General features: G+C 42.4%; 1 protein-coding gene across 1 annotated transcript in view; it reads left to right on the top strand.

Annotated features, from left to right (window-relative positions):
* The window catches only part of LOC136515786 (uncharacterized), a 42,976-nt gene extending 24,966 nt beyond the window's left edge, over window positions 1–18,010 (top strand). The window contains exon 3 of the mRNA XM_066509282.1: window positions 17,867–18,010. Within this exon, the coding sequence (XP_066365379.1) occupies window positions 17,867–18,010 (144 nt within the window). The remainder of the gene's footprint in view (window positions 1–17,866) is intronic.
* The last annotated feature ends 4,050 nt before the right edge of the window (window positions 18,011–22,060 follow it).

Raw genomic sequence — 22,060 nt, 5'->3', positions numbered from 1 at the left:
TATCATTGTAATGTGCATGATCATTTCATCCCTTACTAGGATGCAGTTAGTGCATATAGTACATGCTTCATAGGATCATGCATGACAAATGAAAATCTTTAAATTCATAGCCTACCAATATTGCTTGAATGATTAGTTGAATCTAGTGTTTAGTATATGAATTTGTTCATGAGCTAGTGAACCCAAGTACTTGATCTATTTTGAATTGCTAACAAGTGACAAGTACAACATTGGCAAGATAACCCTTGCAAGAGGTGTGAAGAAGCTTGTCATTAGTTCAAACTGGACTTAGAAGCTTAGGCAAATCAATCTAGTTTAAGTCAACTTAAAAGCTTATGATTGTGACAAGAGTACAAGAATAAAACAACAATGCAAATGGATATCTAGTTTGTTTGTTTCAAATGGTATCTAGACTCAAGTATTTCATCAAGAATTCATAAGTGGTGTCTAGAACAACTCATAAGTGATATCCTACAAGTGGTACTCATGAAGATAGCAAATATTCAAGAAATGGTTTTATTGACGAATCAATCATACACATGGTACCACATCTCTACACATGGTATCAACCATACAAGAAGGTGGTTCCACAAGTGATCCTCAACCTTAAGTGATCATCAAATGAAGAATGCTTTCCTCATCTAGAAGAGCTCAAGATTATCAAATGAATGGCCCATGCTTGGACATAGGGGGAGGAGCCCCATTACAATTGGTATCAAGGTCACAAGATCCTACACATGGTGTCTAAAAGAGCTATACAAGTGGTGTCCATAAAAAATGAAGATTCAAGTGTCAACCATCTACCCCAATGCAAGCCTTTGCATCAATGAGAAGCATACCTTTTATGCAAATTGATAACAAAGGGGGAGAGATTGTACAAAGATATGAAAGCTTTGGGAGAGATAGAGACAAACAAGTAGATTTGGACATGGACAATGGACAAAGAGGGAACAACATTGAGAAATTGAGAAGGATCAAAATTGTTGGACAAGAGAAGCACACAAGTAGGGGGAGCCCAATTTTTTACAATTTGGCCCTTTTTTGAAGAAAATTTACGTTTGGCCCCCTGGGAGACTTAAACTCATCTTTGGACCCTGGGGGTCGGCACCGAGGTAACATGTCTCGGCGCCATAGATCTTGGCACTGAGGTGCCTGGCCGAGCACATCAAGCCATCCTAGGTGGCGTTCACGTGGCCGGTACCTCGGCGCCACATATCTTGGCGCCGAGCTCGGTGTGGCGGAACCACCCAAAATCACACGCTTATGGAGGTGCTCGTCTTCCACTAGACACTAAACACCCCGAAAGCAAGCTACAGCGGGTAGTATCCGTCAGGCACACCCCAAGGGAGAACCCAAAAGATCCACATTTTTCCCAAGGATCCAATAATGAGAACGAGTTACAATACTTGTTCATTCCATACATCAGAGTTTCTTAAAATTTCATTATTACAATACCAAATGTCAGAGTGCGGAATGATAAACAATAGAATTTAAAATAAACATCTAGCGATAAGAACGAGGATCCGTCTGAGCCCACCAGAAGAATCCTCCACACAATGGTACTTCTCAAGCATCACCTGCAATAGGGGTAAATAAACCCTGAGTACATAATGTACTCGCAAGACTTATCCGACTAGTGGGAATAATTTCCTGACTCCAAGGAATATAAGAAGTTTTATGGTTTGCTAGTTTTCTTTTAGCAGAAAGCAATACTAATAGTGAGTCCTTATTTATGTCATTATTATCAGTCATATTAAGTTATTATATATCTAGTCTATATAAGCACATGTTCTACTTTTGAGCAAGAGTTGAGCAATCAGTTCCATTTTATCACCTTTCATTTTTCAGTTCTTACTATGGTGCTAGACCAAAAAACAAGCCATACCGGATTGCCTGGCGATTCATGAATCAATGCCCCTAGCTGGGTACCCTGAAAACACATGCCCCACTTGTACCCCAGGCACAAGCAGGACTAACCCATCACCCTCCTATCCTAGGTGTCTAGGTCCCCATCCAAACTTGGTCTCCAAGCCCCCACTCCCAAGTCTTGGACTCAGTGCGGTGCAAGGACCTCCACCATCCCCGCCTCCAATCAGTCGGTCCGAAAAGAGCCAGATCCATGACAAGAGAGCAATAAGTCTTCCCTATGCCCATACCTAAGTATGTGCTCAGGATAATAGATCTGTGACTTACCTCAAGACTTAGGCAACGACCCATCCTTAATTGACACAAACAGGGAAAAAGTATAACCGGGCTATGCCCTATTGGCTATAGGACACAACCTCGTTACACCCACCAATACCCAAACCATATCCCTGCCTAGTCGTCATTTTCATTTCCACCATTTTATCATGAGTGATCATATTTATCTCCTATTTGCGAGTAACGGCAGGTTACTCACGCTACCGATATCCTGAGCATAGCAACTATTCAACCTATACTAGTAGGACTCATGGGTAGGTATATTTATGCACGTAGTTTCCATAAAATGCCTATAACCTAAATGCACATCATATATATATATATTTAGTGATTTATAAAATAGGGGTTATGCACCGGGGCTTGCCTTGGGCAGGCGATGGGTCAGTAAGGTCAGCTCCACAAGGCTCCGGGGCTCCTCCTACACGAAGATCTCCTCCTCATACTCCTCAATGACTTCATCGTACTCTTGTTCATTGACGGGCACGGATTCTACCAGCTCACGATCTATATGCATGAAATGATGATGCAATGCTAAGTAATATAGCAACAACAACTCTTAAAATAAAAGTACATCTGTCTAACTACTAAGCTAGTGCTACCGACCAAGGTACTAAGTTACCAATAACAGGTATGAAGTATGGCATACATTATTATAGCAACTACAAGTATTCTTACTCCAATTGCTGATTTACACTATATATGATAAAGCAAGGATAATAGCTACTCTATTTATCAACCTACTCTAGGGCTACAAAATTTATAGCAAGTACATAATAATCTAGTGAGCTTACTATAATTTTTTCATAGCTATAGCTATCACCAAATTTCCACAAAAAATCATATAAATATTAATCTACATAATACTAAGCTCCCTAGTTTGAATTTATGAACCTATCATTAACATAGCTAACTATAAACTAACTATACGAACAGATAGATGGTATTTTTGTGAACCTAACAAACTTGGTTTCACTAGTTTTGGACATCTACAAGATTTACTATCATTTTCAAAGTTCTGTTCGAAACTATATTGAATAAATCTTCAATAATTCGCTAAAATAGGAAAAACCGAATCCCTTCTTGCGCGGCCTGCTTTCGAACGGCTCGGCCCACCCCCGAATGCTTAGCACTCCAGCGTAGCCCAGCCCGCAACGCTCGCGCCCTCACCCGCGCAGCGCACCAGCGCGGTATAGCCCACGGAGGGAAGACCCACGCGTGCGCCACATTAAGCAAAAGAGCCCTCGGCTTCCAAATAATTGGAACCATAGTCCATTCTACTATTCCCTTCTCTCACTGACTCTAGCACTTAGCCCCTTGGTTTGCCTCGAATTTATGTTGCGACATCCCTGGCCGGACTTAACAGAGACTATGACCCTCCTGACCTCATGCCGGCGAGCACGCACCTCCATGGCCTCGATTCTTACCACCACGACACTCCTCAACCCAAGCACATCTAATTGAGGTACTAAACAGCCCGGTTGGTGACGCACAGAGGCATGGCCACGCACCACGGCGGTGTTTGGCCACGGTGGCACCGATGCCGGTGATTAAACCTTGCCTAATGTGGCAGGACCACCTAAATTATAGGACCCACATGCAATTGTCACTGTCCAACGACCTTTGACAACTATGCATATGTTCCTAGTAACTTAAGAAGTCTATCGGGTGTCCTCGGGGAACCCTGAATCATCCACGATTTCCGAGCAGGATCACATGACAAAGTCATTGTAGTATTACAATATTTATTCAAATATATACATCAGAGTAAAATAGCGGAAGTCTTACGATAACTTAATTTACAAACCAGTGGTTTCAAACCTTACAAACTAAGTTCGATAATTATTACAAACCATAGTAGTAGTAGAGTGGCATAATTAACATAAACGTAACACACAAAATAAGCACCCTGCCCAAGGATCACACATTCACTTATCGTCATCGACCGGAACAATAGTCATGCAGCAAGGTCCAAAACAGACCTGCTCATGAGGCTCACCTGCAACAAGGGTCAATGAACCCTGAGTACAAAAGAACTCAACAAGACTTAACCAAAATAAAAAATTAAGAAGACTTAGGAATGCAGACTCAGGGATTCAAGGTATGGCTTTAGCAATAATCAAAGTTCTTTTGCGTAAAAGCTTTTTAACAAAATTCTTTACTTCAACATATATAACTTTATAAGAACCACATATGAATCTACCATGATCCATAATGAGATCATGAACTTCATATCAAACTCTTTCTCAAACCTTTCTCAAGTTTTAGTTATTAACTACGATGATGAAAAGTGAGTTGAGTCTCCATAATCGAGGAGCAATGACGATTCGAACCGATTATAAACCCAGCTGGGGATTCTAGACCACACGACATATGTAGGTCCCCGACTTACATATATCAACCTACCCTTGGATCTTCTAAAACAAGAACGGGTCCACGTCACCCAAGAATACAGTACTCCACCAATCCAGCCCAATGCCACATGGGTACACGCTATTCCCACCATCTCTCCACTCCTAGTGCGCGAGTAGCCATTCTCGTAATAGAATAGCCGAGTTAAGGCTTACCGAAGTATGTGGTTAGTACTACAAAGTCTCACCTCATGCAATTCAACAACGGATGGACCTTAATCGACACAGGCGAAAAGAACCCGCTCACAAGACCTCCATGTCTTGTGGCTCTCACACACCGAGTCCGCCTGGTCTAGATTTATTACTTTACATGCTCATATCTCATGATAACATAAGTAGCCAAACGTAACCAAAGATCCATTTAAAACTCGCAGGTGACAGGTAATCACCCGGCTAAGCATGACTAAGCATAACTAGGCATTTACGAATTAAAACTGGTAACAAGGTTGATATGGAAAAACAAGGTTGGTAATGCACCAATTAGGTTTCCACTCAACTCCTAATCACTTAATGCAGTATTGAAAAGCAAAAGTGATAAAAACTTGTAAAACACAAGGTAGATTTAAATGCGTCCGGGGCTTGCCTTCGTTGACGGAAAAGTTAGGTTCCTGCGACGTTCCACAATTATCCGATCCGACCTCAACAGACGGAGTAACTTCCTCCGCAACTTGATTAACTACCACGTGTTCACCTTCGTTCACTACACGTAGTAACAATGCCATGTTTAACATGATGCGGAATACGAAACATGATGCTTTATGATGGATGTAAAATTAACAATTCGAATACAACTTTCCTTCGCGGTACAGTTGCAAGTCAAACGAACTAAACCTTTTTCGTAACACATACATCAATTGCCAAGGATCATTACCAACTAATGACCCAAGGTCATCACTCAATCCAAAATTTCAAACAAAACCTAAATCATTAAAGGTTACTATTTGCTTTTATGAATCAATTATTTAATCCAAAATTATGAAATAAATCAACTTATTCCAATTGAGCTCAAAATTTTTGTAAAGGTTCATCACATTATAACTAAGTGGCAAAACAGTTTTCATAATTTTTGGATAATTAATTAAGCCTAGAAAAATCATGGAAAGCCATTTATTAATTAATTGAGCAATTTTCATCACATTCAAAAAGTATTGAAAAACAATATTTCATATTTTTCTTAAATAATATACATCACAGACAGGTCACACAAAAAATTTCATAATTTTTAGAACTCTAAATAATTCTACACAAAAATAACAAAAACTATCACTATTTATTCAGATCTGCAAAATAGAAAAATCCATTTTGAACGCTGAGTCACTGACAACCGACCCCACATGTCATCTTCAACCTTCGGCGCTGACCACGGCAACGACGCGCTGACCAGCGATAACTCGCCACCGGTGAGGTCCCCAGCCAAGGCGAATGTACCAACACACTCCCCATACCATCCCGCATCGATTGAAGGCACTAGCTTAAGCAATTACAGCGAGGATTGAGGTTGACGCCGTCCATGGTGGACGCGGCTGCACGGCGGCGCTATGCCGATGATAGGAGACTGGTAATAGTTAAACAAAGGGTCTAGGAAGCACCAGTAGCTCACCCCGATCAGTTGAAGGCGATGGACGAGCCGGAGGAACAACGGAGAGGCGGGTCGACAGTCACAGCGATCACGGTAGAGCAAGGATCGTCGGTGGCGGTGTTCCGGTGACTGTGGTGCACAAAACGGTCACTCAACCAAGCACAAAGCACCACGGCATCGTGGCGAAGCTGAATCAAGACTCCGCAAGGTCAGAGACTCACCGCAGAGCTCTGGCCACGGTGAAGCGGGATCACCGGTGACGCTGTCGGCCGCGAGGAAGAAACGTGTGCACAGCGGGTTCTCGGTAGAATTAGGCAACCAAAGCTGGCAGGATGGATGCGCAAGAAGGAGACGGAGCTAGGACTAGATTAGCTGCAACAGTGGAGGCACTACAGCGACGACGCGGGCTCGCCGGAGTTGAACGGTGGCGACGGGAAAAGCAGAGCAAAGAACGGGAACGAACGGCAACGGCTCTAGGGCTTTATAGGGCGGCAAAATCTCAAGGAGGCGACACGCAGTGGCCTACTCATGCCAGGACAAAGCCGAGGGCGGCCACAGGTGTGACTAGAAGCCAGGAGAAGGACGTCGGCGGTGTGGCTTAAGCGGCGAGCACTGTTCATCAAATTTATAGAATTGCCATTCGTATAAATTTCTAAATTACTCCCAAATTTGTATAACAACTCAAAAATCTCCAAAAATAAAAGTTGCTCAAAATTCAAAGTTCTACAACTTTGCTTTTATAACCACCCCCTAATTCGGTCTACATTTTGAAATGCAAATTTGAATTCAAATAGGGGACATTTAAATAATTTTGCCTTTTCAAATTACTTCAAAATTTTCATAACAACTTTGAAAACTCCAAAAACAAACTTTGTATAACTTGACAAGCTCTACACTTTTGCTTTTAGGCTCAACCCCAAAATATGCTTAGATTTTGAAATGAGTTTTCAGGGTACGATTTAAATACTGAAAATCAGGGTTTTTCTTGAAAATTCAAATCCAAACAAAATTTTGAACTTGATTCAAACAATACAATTCAACACATACCACATAAAGGTAAACTTGTTTTAGTGTATGCATATCAAAGTTTTCACTAAAGGCCAAATGCTTTGCAATGCATATGATGACATGGCAGGTTTTAGTATTTAAACACCCGAGGTGTTACAATCCTTCCCCCTAAAAGAAATCTCGTCCCAAGATTCAAAGCCATAGGGTAAGTAATGGAAAAGGAAATGTGTCACAAAAACACATACAAAATATGTCCATAAAACAGCTGAGGTCTCTTTACAAAACACAATTTGTAACAACCGAGCTCAACTAACATTACTCTATATTAACGCAAAAAACTCTAGAAATTTTTCTAGCAAGTAATCTTCGGATTCCCAAGTAGTTTTTTTTTCAAAATGTGGATTCCATTGTATCTTGTAGAACTTAATTATTCTCCTTCAAGTAACACGGTCTTTCTGATCCAGAACTCGGATAGGATATTCAGAATAGGTCAAATCAGGTTCAAGTTCCACTCCTTCAATCTCAACATTCTGCTCAGGCACTCGGAGACACTTCTTTAATTGAGAAACATAGAACACATCATGCATAGCTGAAAGATGTTCGGGTAACTTCAAGCGATATGCCACTTTTCCATACCTCTCTAAAATTTGAAATGGCCCAATATATCGAGGTGCCAACTTGCCTTTAACACCAAAACGGGTAACTCCCTTCATTGGTGATACCTTTAGATATACAAAATCTCCCTTGTTAAACACCAATGGTGATAAGGACATCGCCACGCTGGACACACCGACGCCATGGTCTTCCCCAAGTTGCAATTCGTTCCCAACTCAGCTGCCACGTCACCCTCGGATTCAGCAGACACGTCGTCACTGTTTCGGTCATAACTTCCTCATACGACATCGAAACGGGCCGTTCTTGGATGCGTTGGAAAGGGGACGACGACGCCGTCGTTTTGGATCTGGTCCCAGCTCCAGAAGGTCCGTGGATCATTCTATGTGACCACGGCAAGGTGCTGCGTCACCTATTTGGGCCAACTTGGCCATGTATCGTGTCGGGCCTTAAGCCCAAGTTGTGGGCGCCCAACCCCTGGCCGTCCCCAACCCTAGGTCGAGTCTTAGACTATAAACACAGCCGCCGCCGCTGCTACTCAATTGGGTTTTGTTTAGAGTTTAGTTTTCCATCGAGAAACTGAATCGTTCATTGTAACTGTGGTGACAAATCCTTTTACAGTGATCCAGGGCCCCCGTTCTTGATATCCTCCACTGTGTCGATTAGTCCTTTGGAACCGAGTTCTTGAACCCTCTATTGATATTCGCGACATTCATATTTGCAATTTCAGATTGCGTGTTTTACCTTCTTGCTTGTGCTCTTCGATTCGCTTGCAGGAAAAGCCTTCTTGGCGAGGTCAATCAAGTTGTGCTTGGTTGATAACCAACGGAGCAGTGGTGTAACGGTTGCAGGGTTCGAATCGCGTCTGATTTGAAGCCGGATCGCCAACGTCGAGATCTCCACAAATCGAACTTACCGGCTACCTCTCGGAAGATCGGGCCTGTACTTATCAATTGGTATCAGAGATTTCAGGTTTACCGCGAGGTATAATCTCGTTTGCCTTAGATTCATATTTGTTCATTACCTAGAGTCCACAAAAAGCCCAAAAATATTTCAATTTCCGCTGTCCTATCGCCCTTTGTGCCTTTGCAATTTCGTTTCAGATTCGTGTTGTTGAGTTTGTGTCCATGGTCGAGTCTTGTTGCTGGTTTAGGATTGTGTTCGTGGTCATAGTTCAATCGCCCGTTGCTGTGATTTTGTTTTCCGCCGCTATCCCATCCACCGTTCCCAAACAACAAGTCGAAGCCACCACATTACTCGACTTGCCCCGCTAGCCGCCTTGTGTAACTTCTCGCCGCCGCGTAAACCCTAGATAGGTTGCCAGCCGCTCTTATTTTGCCTGCATCGCAGCCCTCCTTACATCATCAGGCGAATACCTACTGCTGTGATCGGTGTTAGAGTTTAGGGACGCTTTGCCCTAACTACCGCCGCCGTGTTGTGCCTCCCGGAAAACATACCTTGAGATACCTTTGGTAAAACAGGCATAACTTTTTGCTCGTTTATCAGAAAAATCTGAAATTTTTTGTGCAGCTTCTTGACACCATTTGGACCCAACCCAAACTCGGCTTCGCCCTGTTTGGTTTCGTCAAAATTGCCAAAAAAATTCGGGAAAATAAAGAAAAAAAATTGTCAAAGTTTTTGCACGCTTTTCAGAGAACGTGCTGAATTTCTGTAGACCACATCCCACCTCAGTTGTAGGTGCCAATTTTTGTGGTTGCATCTTTTGTGATCCTTGTTCAGAGAAAAGTATAAAAAAAATAGTAAGAATTTTTTTTTTGTTTCCTACTAGTGCCTTTTGGAAAAATCTGGGGAAAAATTCAGGAAAAAGGCGAAATCCGGGCTATTTGCTTGTTCCGTGAGTTCTTTCGATCGTCCTTTGTTTTCACCTTGTTGCGCTACGTCTCGTCACGTCTTAGCTAGCACCTGTGACTTGTACTTTGGATCCGGATTGAACAATCGTTACTCTGCACTCGTTAATTGCTAATCCTTGCTGTCATATTGTGTGCCTACCCATAGCTCCACATATTCTTCTGTCAGCACAGGTTCATCTTGCAACTGTTACCCACGCTCGACAACAGATTGTTTCGCCACTTTGGTTTTGCTCCTGTTTGGCGTTGGTAAGAATACAGGCAAGACGGTGGTAAGCCGCTTGTGATTTTGCATTCCACTTTCACCACCACCACCACCACCACCACCACCACTTGTTTCCTTTTAGTTGATAGGGATAATACTTTGGTGTTGTCTTTTTCTATCTTCTAACCATGGCAGGAACTCCGACGGACTTCAATGAGTGCGTGTCCAAGGGCGAGCTTGCAACGTTCATGACTGAACAACGCAATCTTATGACCGAGCTGACGCGCAACGTGAACAATCTGGTCACCCGCATTGAACAGCTTGAGCAACGCCCTCCACCTTATCGTGCTGATGATGAAGATGCGGATGCTTTTGGTGATGACGATGCGTATGCTGACGGTGGTGCCTGTCGCCGCCTCAACTTCAATCGTCGCGGTATGGGAGGTAATAATCATGGTAATAATGATCCTTTTGCTAAAATTAAATTTAGTCTGCCTCCTTTTGCTGGTAATGTTGATCCAGAGGCATATTTAGATTGGGAGCTTGCTGTTCAACAAAAATTTGATTCTCATAATGTTCCTGCTGAGCATAGAGTTAGACTTGCTACTAGTGAGTTTACTAATTTTGCTTTGTTCTGGTGGAGTGATCTTTGCAATGCCAATAATGCTGCTGCTGTGCCTCAAACTTAGAATGTTTTAAAGCAACGTATGAAATCTTGTTTTGTTCCTCCTTATTACCAACGTGATTTACGTTTGAAACTACAAACTTTAAAACAAGGTGATAAACGAGTAGAAGCATACTATCAAGAATTGCTTATTGGTTTAGCACGTTGTGGTCTAAATGAAGATGATGATGATGCTAGTGCTAGATTTTTTGGTGGTTTAAACCATGATATACAGAACATACTTGATTACAAAGAATGGCGCAATTTTTCCCAATTGTATCATCTTGCTATTAAGGCCGAACGAGAAGTACAGGGACGCAAACAACACCAGCCTTTCAGGTCTAACAATGGGAGGAATTTTCAGCAGCGTTCCGAGCCAGAGACGCCCAAGCTTCCTGTTGCACCACAGCCATCTACACCTCCATTTTCTTCCGGGGTAAGTAAATTGTCTAATGTGCAGTTTCCACAGCTGAAGAAAGGTGGCACTCCGGATGCTTCTACTAGCTCCTCCTCGTCCAGCTCTAAAATCATTTGCCACCGATGCAAAGGCATGGGACATGTCATGAAGGAATGCCCCAGTCATCGCGCTTTCATTGCTACCGAGGATGGATATGTAAGTGCTAGTGATGTTGAAGATGATTTAGCCCTTGCTGCTAACATTGATGCAGATCCCATCGAGGGCGATCAAGACAAGGAGGCCATCACCATTGACTCCGTGGCTGCTGCCGCGGACAACCCTAGCCTTCTTGTGCAGCGTGTGTTGAGTACACGTGTGGGTCATGAAGAAGAGATGAAGATCCAACGCCACAATTTGTTCCACATGTATCTCATTGTGCAGGGTTGTCGTGTTCTCACTATCATTGATAGCGGGAGTTGCAACAACTTGGTGAGTTCAGATTTGGTTGACAAGCTTGGCTTGACCACACGACAACATTCGTATCCATATAAACTTCAATGGTTCAATAATAGTGGTAAGACTAAGGTAACTAAATCAGCACGCATTAGCTTTTTCACAGGCTCTTATCATGATACTGCTGATTTTGATGTTGTCCCTATGCAAGCTTGTTCCATTTTGTTAGGTCGCCCATGGGAATTTGATAATGATGCTTTACACCATGGTAGAACTAATACATACACTATCATACATAAGGACAAGAAAATTACATTGCTGCCTTTGTCTCCTACGGATATTATTAAACATGCTAATGAGATAAAAAATAAACCTCCAACAGACATTGCTAAAAATAATGGGATTAAGTTAAAAGGAGGTGCTTTTCTTGCTACAAACTCCTGCTACTGCTGAGTTATGTGATAATCCTAATGCACCATGTTATACTATGTTTTGTCAACCTTTTATGTCTGGTGCATTGCCTGCTGTCACTAACCTTTTGCAGGAGTTCGCTGATGATGGGATGGAGTCGAGGACGACTCCAATTCTACAAGGAGGGGATGATGAGGACATCGCCAAGATGGAGTCGAGGACGACTCCAATTCGAGAAGGGGAGGATGATGAGGACATCGCCACGCTGGACACACCGACGCCATGGTCTTCCCCAAGTTGCAATTCGTTCCTAACTCAGCTGCCACGTCACCCTCGGATTCAGCAGACACGTCGTCACTGTTTCGGTCATAACTTCCTCATACGACATCGAAACGGGCCGTTCTTGGATGCGTTGGAAAGGGGACGACGACGCCGTCGTTTTGGATCTAGTCCCAGCTCCAGAAGGTCCGTGGATCATTCTGTGTGACCACGGCAAGGTGCTGCGTCACCTATTTGGGCCAACTTGGCCATGTATCGTGTCGGGCCTTAAGCCCAAGTTGTGGGCGCCCAACCCCTGGCCGTCCCCAACCCTAGGTCGAGTCTTAGACTATAAACACAGCCGCCGCCGCTGCTACTCAATTGGGTTTTGTTTAGAGTTTAGTTTTCCATCGAGAAACTGAATCGTTCATTGTAACTGTGGTGACAAATCCTTTTACAGTGATCCAGGGCCCCCCGTTCTTGATCTCCTCCACTGTGTCGATTAGTCCTTTGGAACCGAGTTCTTGAACCCTCTATTGATATTCGCGACATTCATATTTGCAATTTCAGATTGCGTGTTTTACCTTCTTGCTTGTGCTCTTCGATTCGCTTGCAGGAAAAGCCTTCTTGGCGAGGTCAATCAAGTTGTGCTTGGTTGATAACCAACGGAGCAGTGGTGTAACGGTTGCAGGCTTCAAATCACGTCTGATTTGAAGCCGGATCGCCAACATCGAGATCTCCACAAATCGAACTTACCAGCTACCTCTCGGAAGATCGGGCCTGTACTCATCAAATGGTCTACGTCGTTTATCTGCATAACTCTTTTGTTGGGACTGAGCTATCTTCAAATTACTCTATATTTGCCTAACCTTGTCTTCTGTTTCTTTCACAAGGTCAACTCCAAAGAACCTTCTTTCCCTGGGCTCAGACCAACTCAGTGATGTTCTGCATCTACGACCATAGAGTGCTTCAAATGGAGCCATTCTAATGCTCTCCTGATAACTATTGTTGTATGAGAACTCAGCCAAAGGCAGACATTCATCCCACTTCTTGGAATAGTTAAGAACACAACATCTTAACATATCTTCAAGTACTTGATTGCCCCTTTTAGTCTGACCATTGGTTTGTGGATGATAAGTTGTACTATATAGTAGTTTGGTACCCAATGAAGAATGCAGTTATTTCCAAAAGCTAGAGACAAACTATGTATCCCTATCTGACACAATGGTCTTTGGTACTCCATGTAGACTCATGATTCTTGCTAGATATATCTTGGCATACTAGATAGTAGGATATATACTCTTGACTGGAAGAAAATGTGCTGACTTAGTTAGTCGATCTATAATGACCCATATTGAGTCAAAACCTTTTAATGTCTTGGGTAGACCAACAATAAAGTCCATACTAATATCCTCCCACTTCCAAGCTAGAATAGGTAATGGCTATAACTCTTTAGCAGACCTCAAATGTATAGCTTTTACCTTTTGATAAGTATCACACTTGGCTATATACCGGGCAATTTCTATCTTCATTTTGGTCCACCAAAACCTTTGTTTCAAGTCATGGTACATCTTATTACTTCTCGGATGAATAGATAGCCTAATAGCATGTGCCTCTTCAAGAACTGACTGTCGCAACTCAGGAACCTTGGGTACCACTAAGCGATTCTTGAACCATAACACACCTTCATCATCTACTTTGAAGCATTCCGCTTTCCCATTCCTGATTCTTTCTTTGATATGGGCTATACCCTTGTTTTCTTTCTGACCAGCAATAATATGATCTCGAATAGTGGCTTCAACAGTTATATTGGTTAAACTACCTTGTTGAATTACCTCTATACTCAACTTTTCCATCTCTTGGCATAAAGTCAAACCTATTGTTCTTACTATCAGACAATTGCAATGGCACTTTTGACTGAGGGCATCTGCAACTACATTTGCTTTACCAGGATGGTAATGTACTTCCAAGTCATAATCTTTAATCAATTCTAACCATATTCTCTGTCGCATGTTCAAATCCGATTGAGTAAAGATATACTTTAAACTCTTGTGATCTGTATAAATATGGCATGTATTACCAAGCTGGTAATGCCACCAAATCTTCAGAGCATGGACAGCTGCTGTTAACTCTAAATCATGAGTGGGATAGTGCTCTTCATGTTGCTTAAGTTGTCTGGAAGCATAGGCAATGACTCGGCCTTCTTGCATCAAAACACATCCAATACCAATACCCGTAGCATCACAATAAACGTCAAATGACTTCTCGATATTTGGTTGTGCTAATACTGGTGCAGTGGTTAACAATCTCTTCAAAGTCTAAAAAGCTTCTTCACACTCAGATGACCAGACAAACTTGGCTTGGTTCTTCAACAACCCAGTGATGGACTTAGATACTCTAGAAAAATCTAGAATAAAACGACGGTAATACCCCCACCATTCCTAGAAAACTCCGAACCTGATGAACAGTGGTTGGCAATTTCCAATCAAGCACATCCTTAACTTTGCTTGGATCAATAGCAACTCCTTCAGCTGATAAGACATGTCAAAGAAACTGTACTTCCTTAAGCCAGAAGTCACACTTACTGAATTCGACATATAATTGATGTTCTCTTAAGCGGGTCAGGACAATTTTGAGATGTTCCGCGTGTTCCTTCTCGTTCTTGGAATAAACTAGGATGTCATCAATAAACACCACCACAAACTTGTCTAGCTCAGGCATGAACACTGAATTCATCAGATACATGAAATGAGCTGGGGCATTTGTCAAACCAAAAGACATTACCAAGTATTCATATAATCCATATCTCATGGTAAATGTCATTTTGGGAATATCTTCAGGCTTAATCTTGATTTGGTGATAGCCTGACCTTAAATCAATCTTGGAGAAAACTTTGGCTTTGGCCAGTTGATCAAAAAGCAAGTCTATCCGAGATAAGGGATACTTATTCTTAATGGTCACTTCATTCAACGGATGATAGTCAACACATAACCTTAGGGTCTCATCTTTCTTTTTCACAAAAATTGCAGGGCATCCCCAAGGTGATGAACTATGTTGAATAAATCCTTTCTCAATCAACTCTTGCAACTGAGTCTTCAACTCGGCTAATTCCTTAGGAGGCATCCTATAAGCTCTCCAAGAGATCGGAGCTGTTCCAGGCTTTAACTCTATGTTAAACTAAACATCCCTATCTGGTGGTAGACCAGGTAAATCCTTAGGAAAAACATCAGGGAATTCATAAACTATCAGGATATCCCTAATCTCATTGATAAAAGTTGCACAAACTCTTTCCACAGATCTCCTTGAGGTTGGAAGTTGGATAAGGAGCTAAGAATTACTATTAGGTAAACTCACCCTTAATGTCCTATTCAAAGCATCTATAATAGCCTTATGCTGATACATCCAATTCATTCCCAAGATCACATCTATATCTTGATCCTTGAGAATAATCATGGTAGTGGGAAAAATATGCCCACCCAGGTTTATGGGTACCTGGTATACCATTTCCTTAGTACACAGATATCCCCTGGGTGACTGTATAAAGAAATTTTCCTTTGTTTCCCCAATTGGAATTACATGCTTTACGACAAAGGTTCTATTGATGAATGAATGAGATGCACCAGAATAAAAAAGTGAAGCACCACACGATGCCCTGGCCATGCGCCCGCTCGGGCGGCCATGGTGGACCGCCGTGAGGGGAACGCCCCACCTCACCTCACTGTGGGCCGAACGGACACCGAGATGACTTCACTTGAAAGCTAACTATCCGAGCTCGTAGTGTGCATAGTTAATTGGAAAATGGTGGAGTGTGTGAGGCCAAATGCAGGGGCGACGCCTATGGACTTATGGTGGCTGGCGATGGCAAAAATTCAAATTGGCGCCTCTCCCTTGTACCACCGCAACAGTGGCCAGTTAGGCATGACACCGTCGTTCCACTCAACCACCAGATGTGCTTGGTACAAAGAAAGGGGGCCAGCGCATCGATTTTGCTTTGGCGCAGCTCGACCGACCGGTGACCTTCTAGGCGACATGACTGGCACTTTTGGCGTGGCCTCACGCGTAAGCATGAGAACGAGGCAAGCATGCAAGCCCACGTGCGCGCACAACCGATGTCAACAGGAGCAGTAGCAGGATGCCAGCGCCGCACAGTGTGTAGAGCAAGCGACGCGACATGACACGACTGCAAGCAGCAGCCACGGGTGGACACGCTAGAGGAGGGGTAGGGCAGCTAGGCATGGCTGGGCTCAGCGCCCGCACATGCCATGTGCCAGCGCACAGCAGTAGGAGACCTTGGCCGGTAGCGTAGGGCCAATGCACGGTTGTGCGCACGTAGGCGCAATGACGACCGGTGCGGGAGCGTATGCGGCGTGCTAGGGTAGCAATGTGACGCGGCCAGTAGGGCGAGGACAGGGGTAGGGACGGCTAGTATGGTGGCCCGCATGTGGCATGCCCGCGCAAGCGCGACAGTGGCGACATGGCTGGCGCGCAGCGTGCTAGGTAGGCCAACGCAGCAGTGCTAGGCTGAACAGGGTGGTGACCACGCCCTAGGCGCTGGCATGGCTCAACCCGTGGCTTGCATGCTTTTTAAAGTCGTTCAAAAACTCAACCCAATGATTCAAGGATCAAACCTGCTATTCTACACTCAAGAGGGTACCTAGGGCTGTCGAACTAAGCCAAGACACCTCGCCACTTCTTAACCCAATCGCTCTAAAAAAATTGCTGAACATGGCTTCGTCGACCCATTTTCAAACCTTGAACGGCTTCGCGTCGGATTCCATTTCTGAGCTACTTGATATACTAGCTAGTGAACCTCATCCTCGACTGCACGCATTTCATCATCGCCTATGAAGTTTGTACTACAACTTTATCAAAGTTCGCATAAATGTTCTATAGCATTTTTGTTCGATAAAAATTCACTTAGAATACTAAACGATATCAAGCGACATGAAATGTAACATTTGCTTCTTGTTTTGGATGAATGTTTCAAGTGTCGTATGTTGATTTATACCCTAGATTACACCCATGTACAAACAAGTATGATGCTCATGTAGTGTTTTAGCAAGAACTGTACAATGTAACACCGAGAGTGTTACACTCAGCACCATGTATTCTGGCGTCGAGCATTGATTTAAAATCCGAAACCAAGTTTCCCTTGCCGATGCTGCTCTCATTTCTTCATCCCCCTCACGGTTTCTTCCTCTCCCTACCCCGCCTAATCTCTTGAATCGATGGATTTGACCTTGGATACTTAGTTTTGATCCATACATCTTCGCGAGCAAGGTATCCTCTCTCCCCTTATCAAATTTTACGCATTGATTTGGTATATATTACGTCTATTTTGCAACCCTAGATACGTTAGTACCTAATGTTTGAAGTGATTTTTTATTTTTTGTATTATGTGATGGTAGGATACCAAGGCATGGTAAAGCTAGTAAGCCAAGGTAATCTCTTATCATCGTGTTATATTATGTTTTTATTTTTTGCATTATGTTTTATTTTTTGTATTTATGTTCAATTGTAGTTATGGCCGGATGACCAGAAATGCCTTCGACCCATTGCCTCTGCCTAGTGGTGTTCCAATGCCCATGTGCTTTTGCGGTGATCCTTGCAAGGTAGCCAAGTCCGATGAAGAGGACATGTATAGGCAGAGGTATTGGATGTGTGCCAATTTTGTGTTTGAGCCTACACTTCGTCAGCGCCGCATTAACAAGATGGTGAGAAATTAATGTTGTTTAATATTTATTGTGTCAAATGAAGTCTTGCATGATTTATTTGTTTTGTAACAATTACATTTGTTGCAGACCCCTCCACCGCTCTATGATTTTGAGCAGTGGATCGACACTAAGATCAAGCCAGAAGACAAGGAGTGGATGCAAAAACTGTTACGGTGGGAGGCAGAGGACAAGGAGATGATGGAGAAGAGACGCGGAGAGGAGGCTCTATAAAAGGAGCATAAGGAAGAGGAGGAAAGGAAGCATGTTGCTTCGCACAGGGAGGAGAGGGAGAGAAAGCTTGAGCATGCGCGGTGAGTGAAGGCAGCGATGGAGGAGAATCTCGATGCCCAGAGGAAGGGAAAGTGGCCTCGTTGCACTCAATAGTCTTCATAACTTGCTATTTCTATAGTATATTCACGGACAATGTTGTCTAATCTTGGACTTTTCATTGTGTTGTCATGTAATGCACTTTTAGTTTGTCGTCATGTACTTCAAATGTTGTTATGTTGATTAATGTGCCCTATTATTGGTCCTTTCATAGTGTCATTGGTTTCATTATTTGTTGTCATAATATTGAGTTTAATATTGCATAGGTAGTGAAACGAGGTCACATAGTGCAAATAAAACGTAATGAAGTAGTAGATTACCTAATTCAACACACACACAACACATGAAATGGCATGTGATAACATATACCAAACTAGGGTACAGAGGTCCTGGACTAAACCTAACATGCCTTAGGTAATTGAAATAAACAACAAGCACATGAAATGGCATGTGAGAACATGTGCCAAACAAGGGTATATATTTCCTTTGACTAACCCTAACATGTCTTAGATGATTAAAGAAAAAAAAACAAACACATGGATGTCGCCCGTTAAAAAGATTGGTTTGTCCTAGTAGTGTGGCCACATAGCAAATTATGTTGCACCTTCTCTAAAATATCCTTCTGTTGTTGGTGGTGGCGGCGGCGGGGGTGGCGGAGGAGGACCCTTGTTCCTATGATTAGGGCAGGTGCAATATGGATCATTGCAGAGTGCCTCCTATGAACTAGCACCATTGTTGTCATTTTCATGTTCGTCGTTCTTGTAACCACTGCTAACTTCCCTTTCTAGATTGAAGATATGGTCCTACATGTAGTAGATGTACTCCACATGTGGATAAATAGGTCGAGGATCGACCCACCTAGTGAACCCACAGTTTTCTTTGGATAAGGAAGACTGCAATAAGTATGTCATGTAAGTTGTATAGAAGATGAACATATTGAAGAAACAAATAGTAATAGCAATTACCCATGCTCACGGGCATTTGATGAAACATCAGTTTCCATCTATTTCCTCAGTGAACATCTACACTAGATAGTCCTCACCATGCATGCATTTTGGCCACTCTTCTTTCCATTCATCGTATCCTCTCAGTGGTGCCTCTTTGGTGAAATCACTTTTGTTCTTGACTGGGAACCTCTCATAAAGAGCTTCCTCAAAGAAATTGGGACCAAGAGGACCCTCCCACCTAATGCATGCCTAGATTTGCTCGTAATGCATGCCTAGATTTGTTGCTTTCATTGCATTGAACATTGCAGGCAACTGCTCCTACCCCTCCTCCCAGTCCCCATATATCATCTTCTAGGCCTGTTGCTTTGCCCTTCATGCTTTCCCATACTTTATGTCATACTTAAATATCTCCTTACTCATCTCCATAATTGTCCTGACCTTTAAGTTGGGCTGACCATTCAAAGTTGTGTATAACTTTTTAGCAATGAGGGTAGAGGTCAACTGTCTATGCTTCTGTTTTAGATCTATCTGGGCACAAGTGTGTGGACCTACAATTTTGGTGATCTTGAATTTCCCATGCTCACGGGCATTGAAGAATGTTGATTTGGTGAATGCTATGCATGAAGAATTGAACAACTTCACTAGAAATTAAGTATGGGAGTTAGTGGAAAGACCAAAAGGACACAATGTGATTGGAACCAAATGGGTCTATAGAAACAAGCAAGATCAAGATAGGATAGTAGTAAGGAACAAAGCAAGATTGGTAGCACAAGTTTACACTCAAGTAGAAGGTCTTGACTTTGGAGAAACATATGCCCCGGTTGTTAGATTGGAAGCCATTAGAATCTTGCTAGCCTATGCTTGTGCCCATAACATCAAACTCTATCAAATGGGTGTTAAGAGTGCATTTCTGAATGGCTACATTAATGAAGAAGTATATGTTGAGCAACCTCCCGGTTTTAAAGATGACAAGAATACCGACCATGTGTACAAGTTGAAAAAGGCATTGTATGGCTTGAAGCAAGCACCTAGGGCATGGTATGAGAAGTTGAGGAACTTCCTACTCTCTAAAGGGTTCATGATGGATAAGGTTGACACCACTCTTTTCACCAAGAAGATTGAAAAGGACTTGTTTATATTGCAAATCTATGTTGATGACATTATATTTGGATCAACCAATCAAGACTTTTGTGAAGAGTTTGGAAAGATGATGGCTAATGAATTTAAGATGTCCATGATTGGAGAGTTGAGTTACTTCCTTGGTCTTCAAATCAAGCAATTGAAGAATGGTACATTCATGAGTCAAGGCAAGTACATCAAAGACATGCTCAAGAAGTTTGGCATGAATAAAGCAAAGGCCATAAGTACACTAATGGAAACAAATGGTAATTTAGATAGTGATGCAAGTGGCAACATGGTGGCTCAAAAGTTGTATCGGTCTATGATTGGAAGCCTACTCTATGTGACCACATCAAGGCCGGATGTCATGTTTAGTGTGTGCATGTGTACAAGATTTCAAGCCTCACTAAGAGAATTCATTTGAAGGCTACAAAGAGAATATTGAGGTACTTGAAACATACACAAAATGTTGGTTTGTGGTATCCCAAAGGAGCAAAGTTTAAACTTATTGGATATTTGGACTCCGATTATGCGGGATGCAAGGTTGAAAGGAAGAGCACCTCGGGCACTTATCAATTGTTGGGAAGATCGCTTATTTCATGGTCATCAAAGAAGCAAAATAGTGTTGCATTATCAACCGCCAAAGCCGAATACATATCCACCGGTAGTTGTTGTGCACAAATACTTTGGATGAAGGCCACCTTGAATGACTTTGGAATCAAGTTCAAGAAAGTGCCATTGCTATATGATAATGAGAGTGCAATCAAGCTCACTAACAATCCGGTTCAACATGCAAGAACAAAGCACATTGATGTCCGCCACCATTTCATTAGAGATCATCAATAAAAAGGGGACATTTGCATTGAGAGTGTGAGCACCGAAGATCAACTTGCCACCATATTGACCAAGCCATTGGATGAGAAAAAGGTTTTGCAAGCTAAGGAATGAGTTGAACATATTGAATTTCTCAAATATGTGTTGATACACCCCCCACTCATATGACATGCCTCTCCTTCGAGCAATCTAAGGTAAAAGTTGATTGGCATGCATACATCCTTTGCTAAGGACATGTTTAGTGCATCTAGTCATTCCTCATGTCTTATAGGCTCATTCATGAAAATCAAAGGAACTTGACTGCTTGTATGGTACCACTATTGCTTCTATGATTGACTTGATCTAGTGGTAGCATATGATGTGTTTGTGGGCTTGTGAACCTAGTGTTTGATCTAGAAAATAGGTTATAAGTGTTTAACTCAACATGGTACAAGGTAATTCCTTAAAATGACGTGTGAAGAAGCTTGTCCTTAGATCAAACCGAGTTAAATATCTTTTGCAAGTGCTCTAGATTGAACCAAAAATTGGGAAAATGATCCTCACCCCATTGATTGACATTGATAATCTTAACCTATCTAAAATTGAACCTTTATGGTCATTTATGACAAAAGAGGGAGAAGTAATGCTCAAAGATAGTGAAAAGATGACAAAGAGGGAGAACTTTGACATAGGGGGAGAAATATGAAAGTAAGGGGATCAATTAAAATTTGAGCACACAAGTAGGGGGAGCAAGCTCATAAATTTGTTTGATGCATTTGAATGTGCATTTCATATGTTTGCTTGCATGGCACAAGTTTTAAATTAAAATTCCATGCTTGTGTGGTGTATGCTAGTTGTAGGTTTGAATGATGAAATGAAAAAACTAGCATGCATAGGTGGTAGTTAGATATGCCTTGCTTTGTTTTCACAAGTGGTACTAGAACCTTGCTTCTAATGATGATCTCATCGAGGTATCTAGTTCTTGTCTTTGCAAGTGATATCTAACTAACAATGGTGCTAAGGATGGTATATTTGGTGCACTCCAATTGGTATCCGCGTTCAAAGAGTCCATCTC

Source organism: Miscanthus floridulus, chromosome 17, assembly GCF_019320115.1.
Source record: "Miscanthus floridulus cultivar M001 chromosome 17, ASM1932011v1, whole genome shotgun sequence".
Lineage (NCBI taxonomy): Eukaryota > Viridiplantae > Streptophyta > Magnoliopsida > Poales > Poaceae > Miscanthus > Miscanthus floridulus.
Note: the sequence above shows the minus strand (reverse complement) of the source record. Positions and strands in the feature narration are given on the sequence as shown.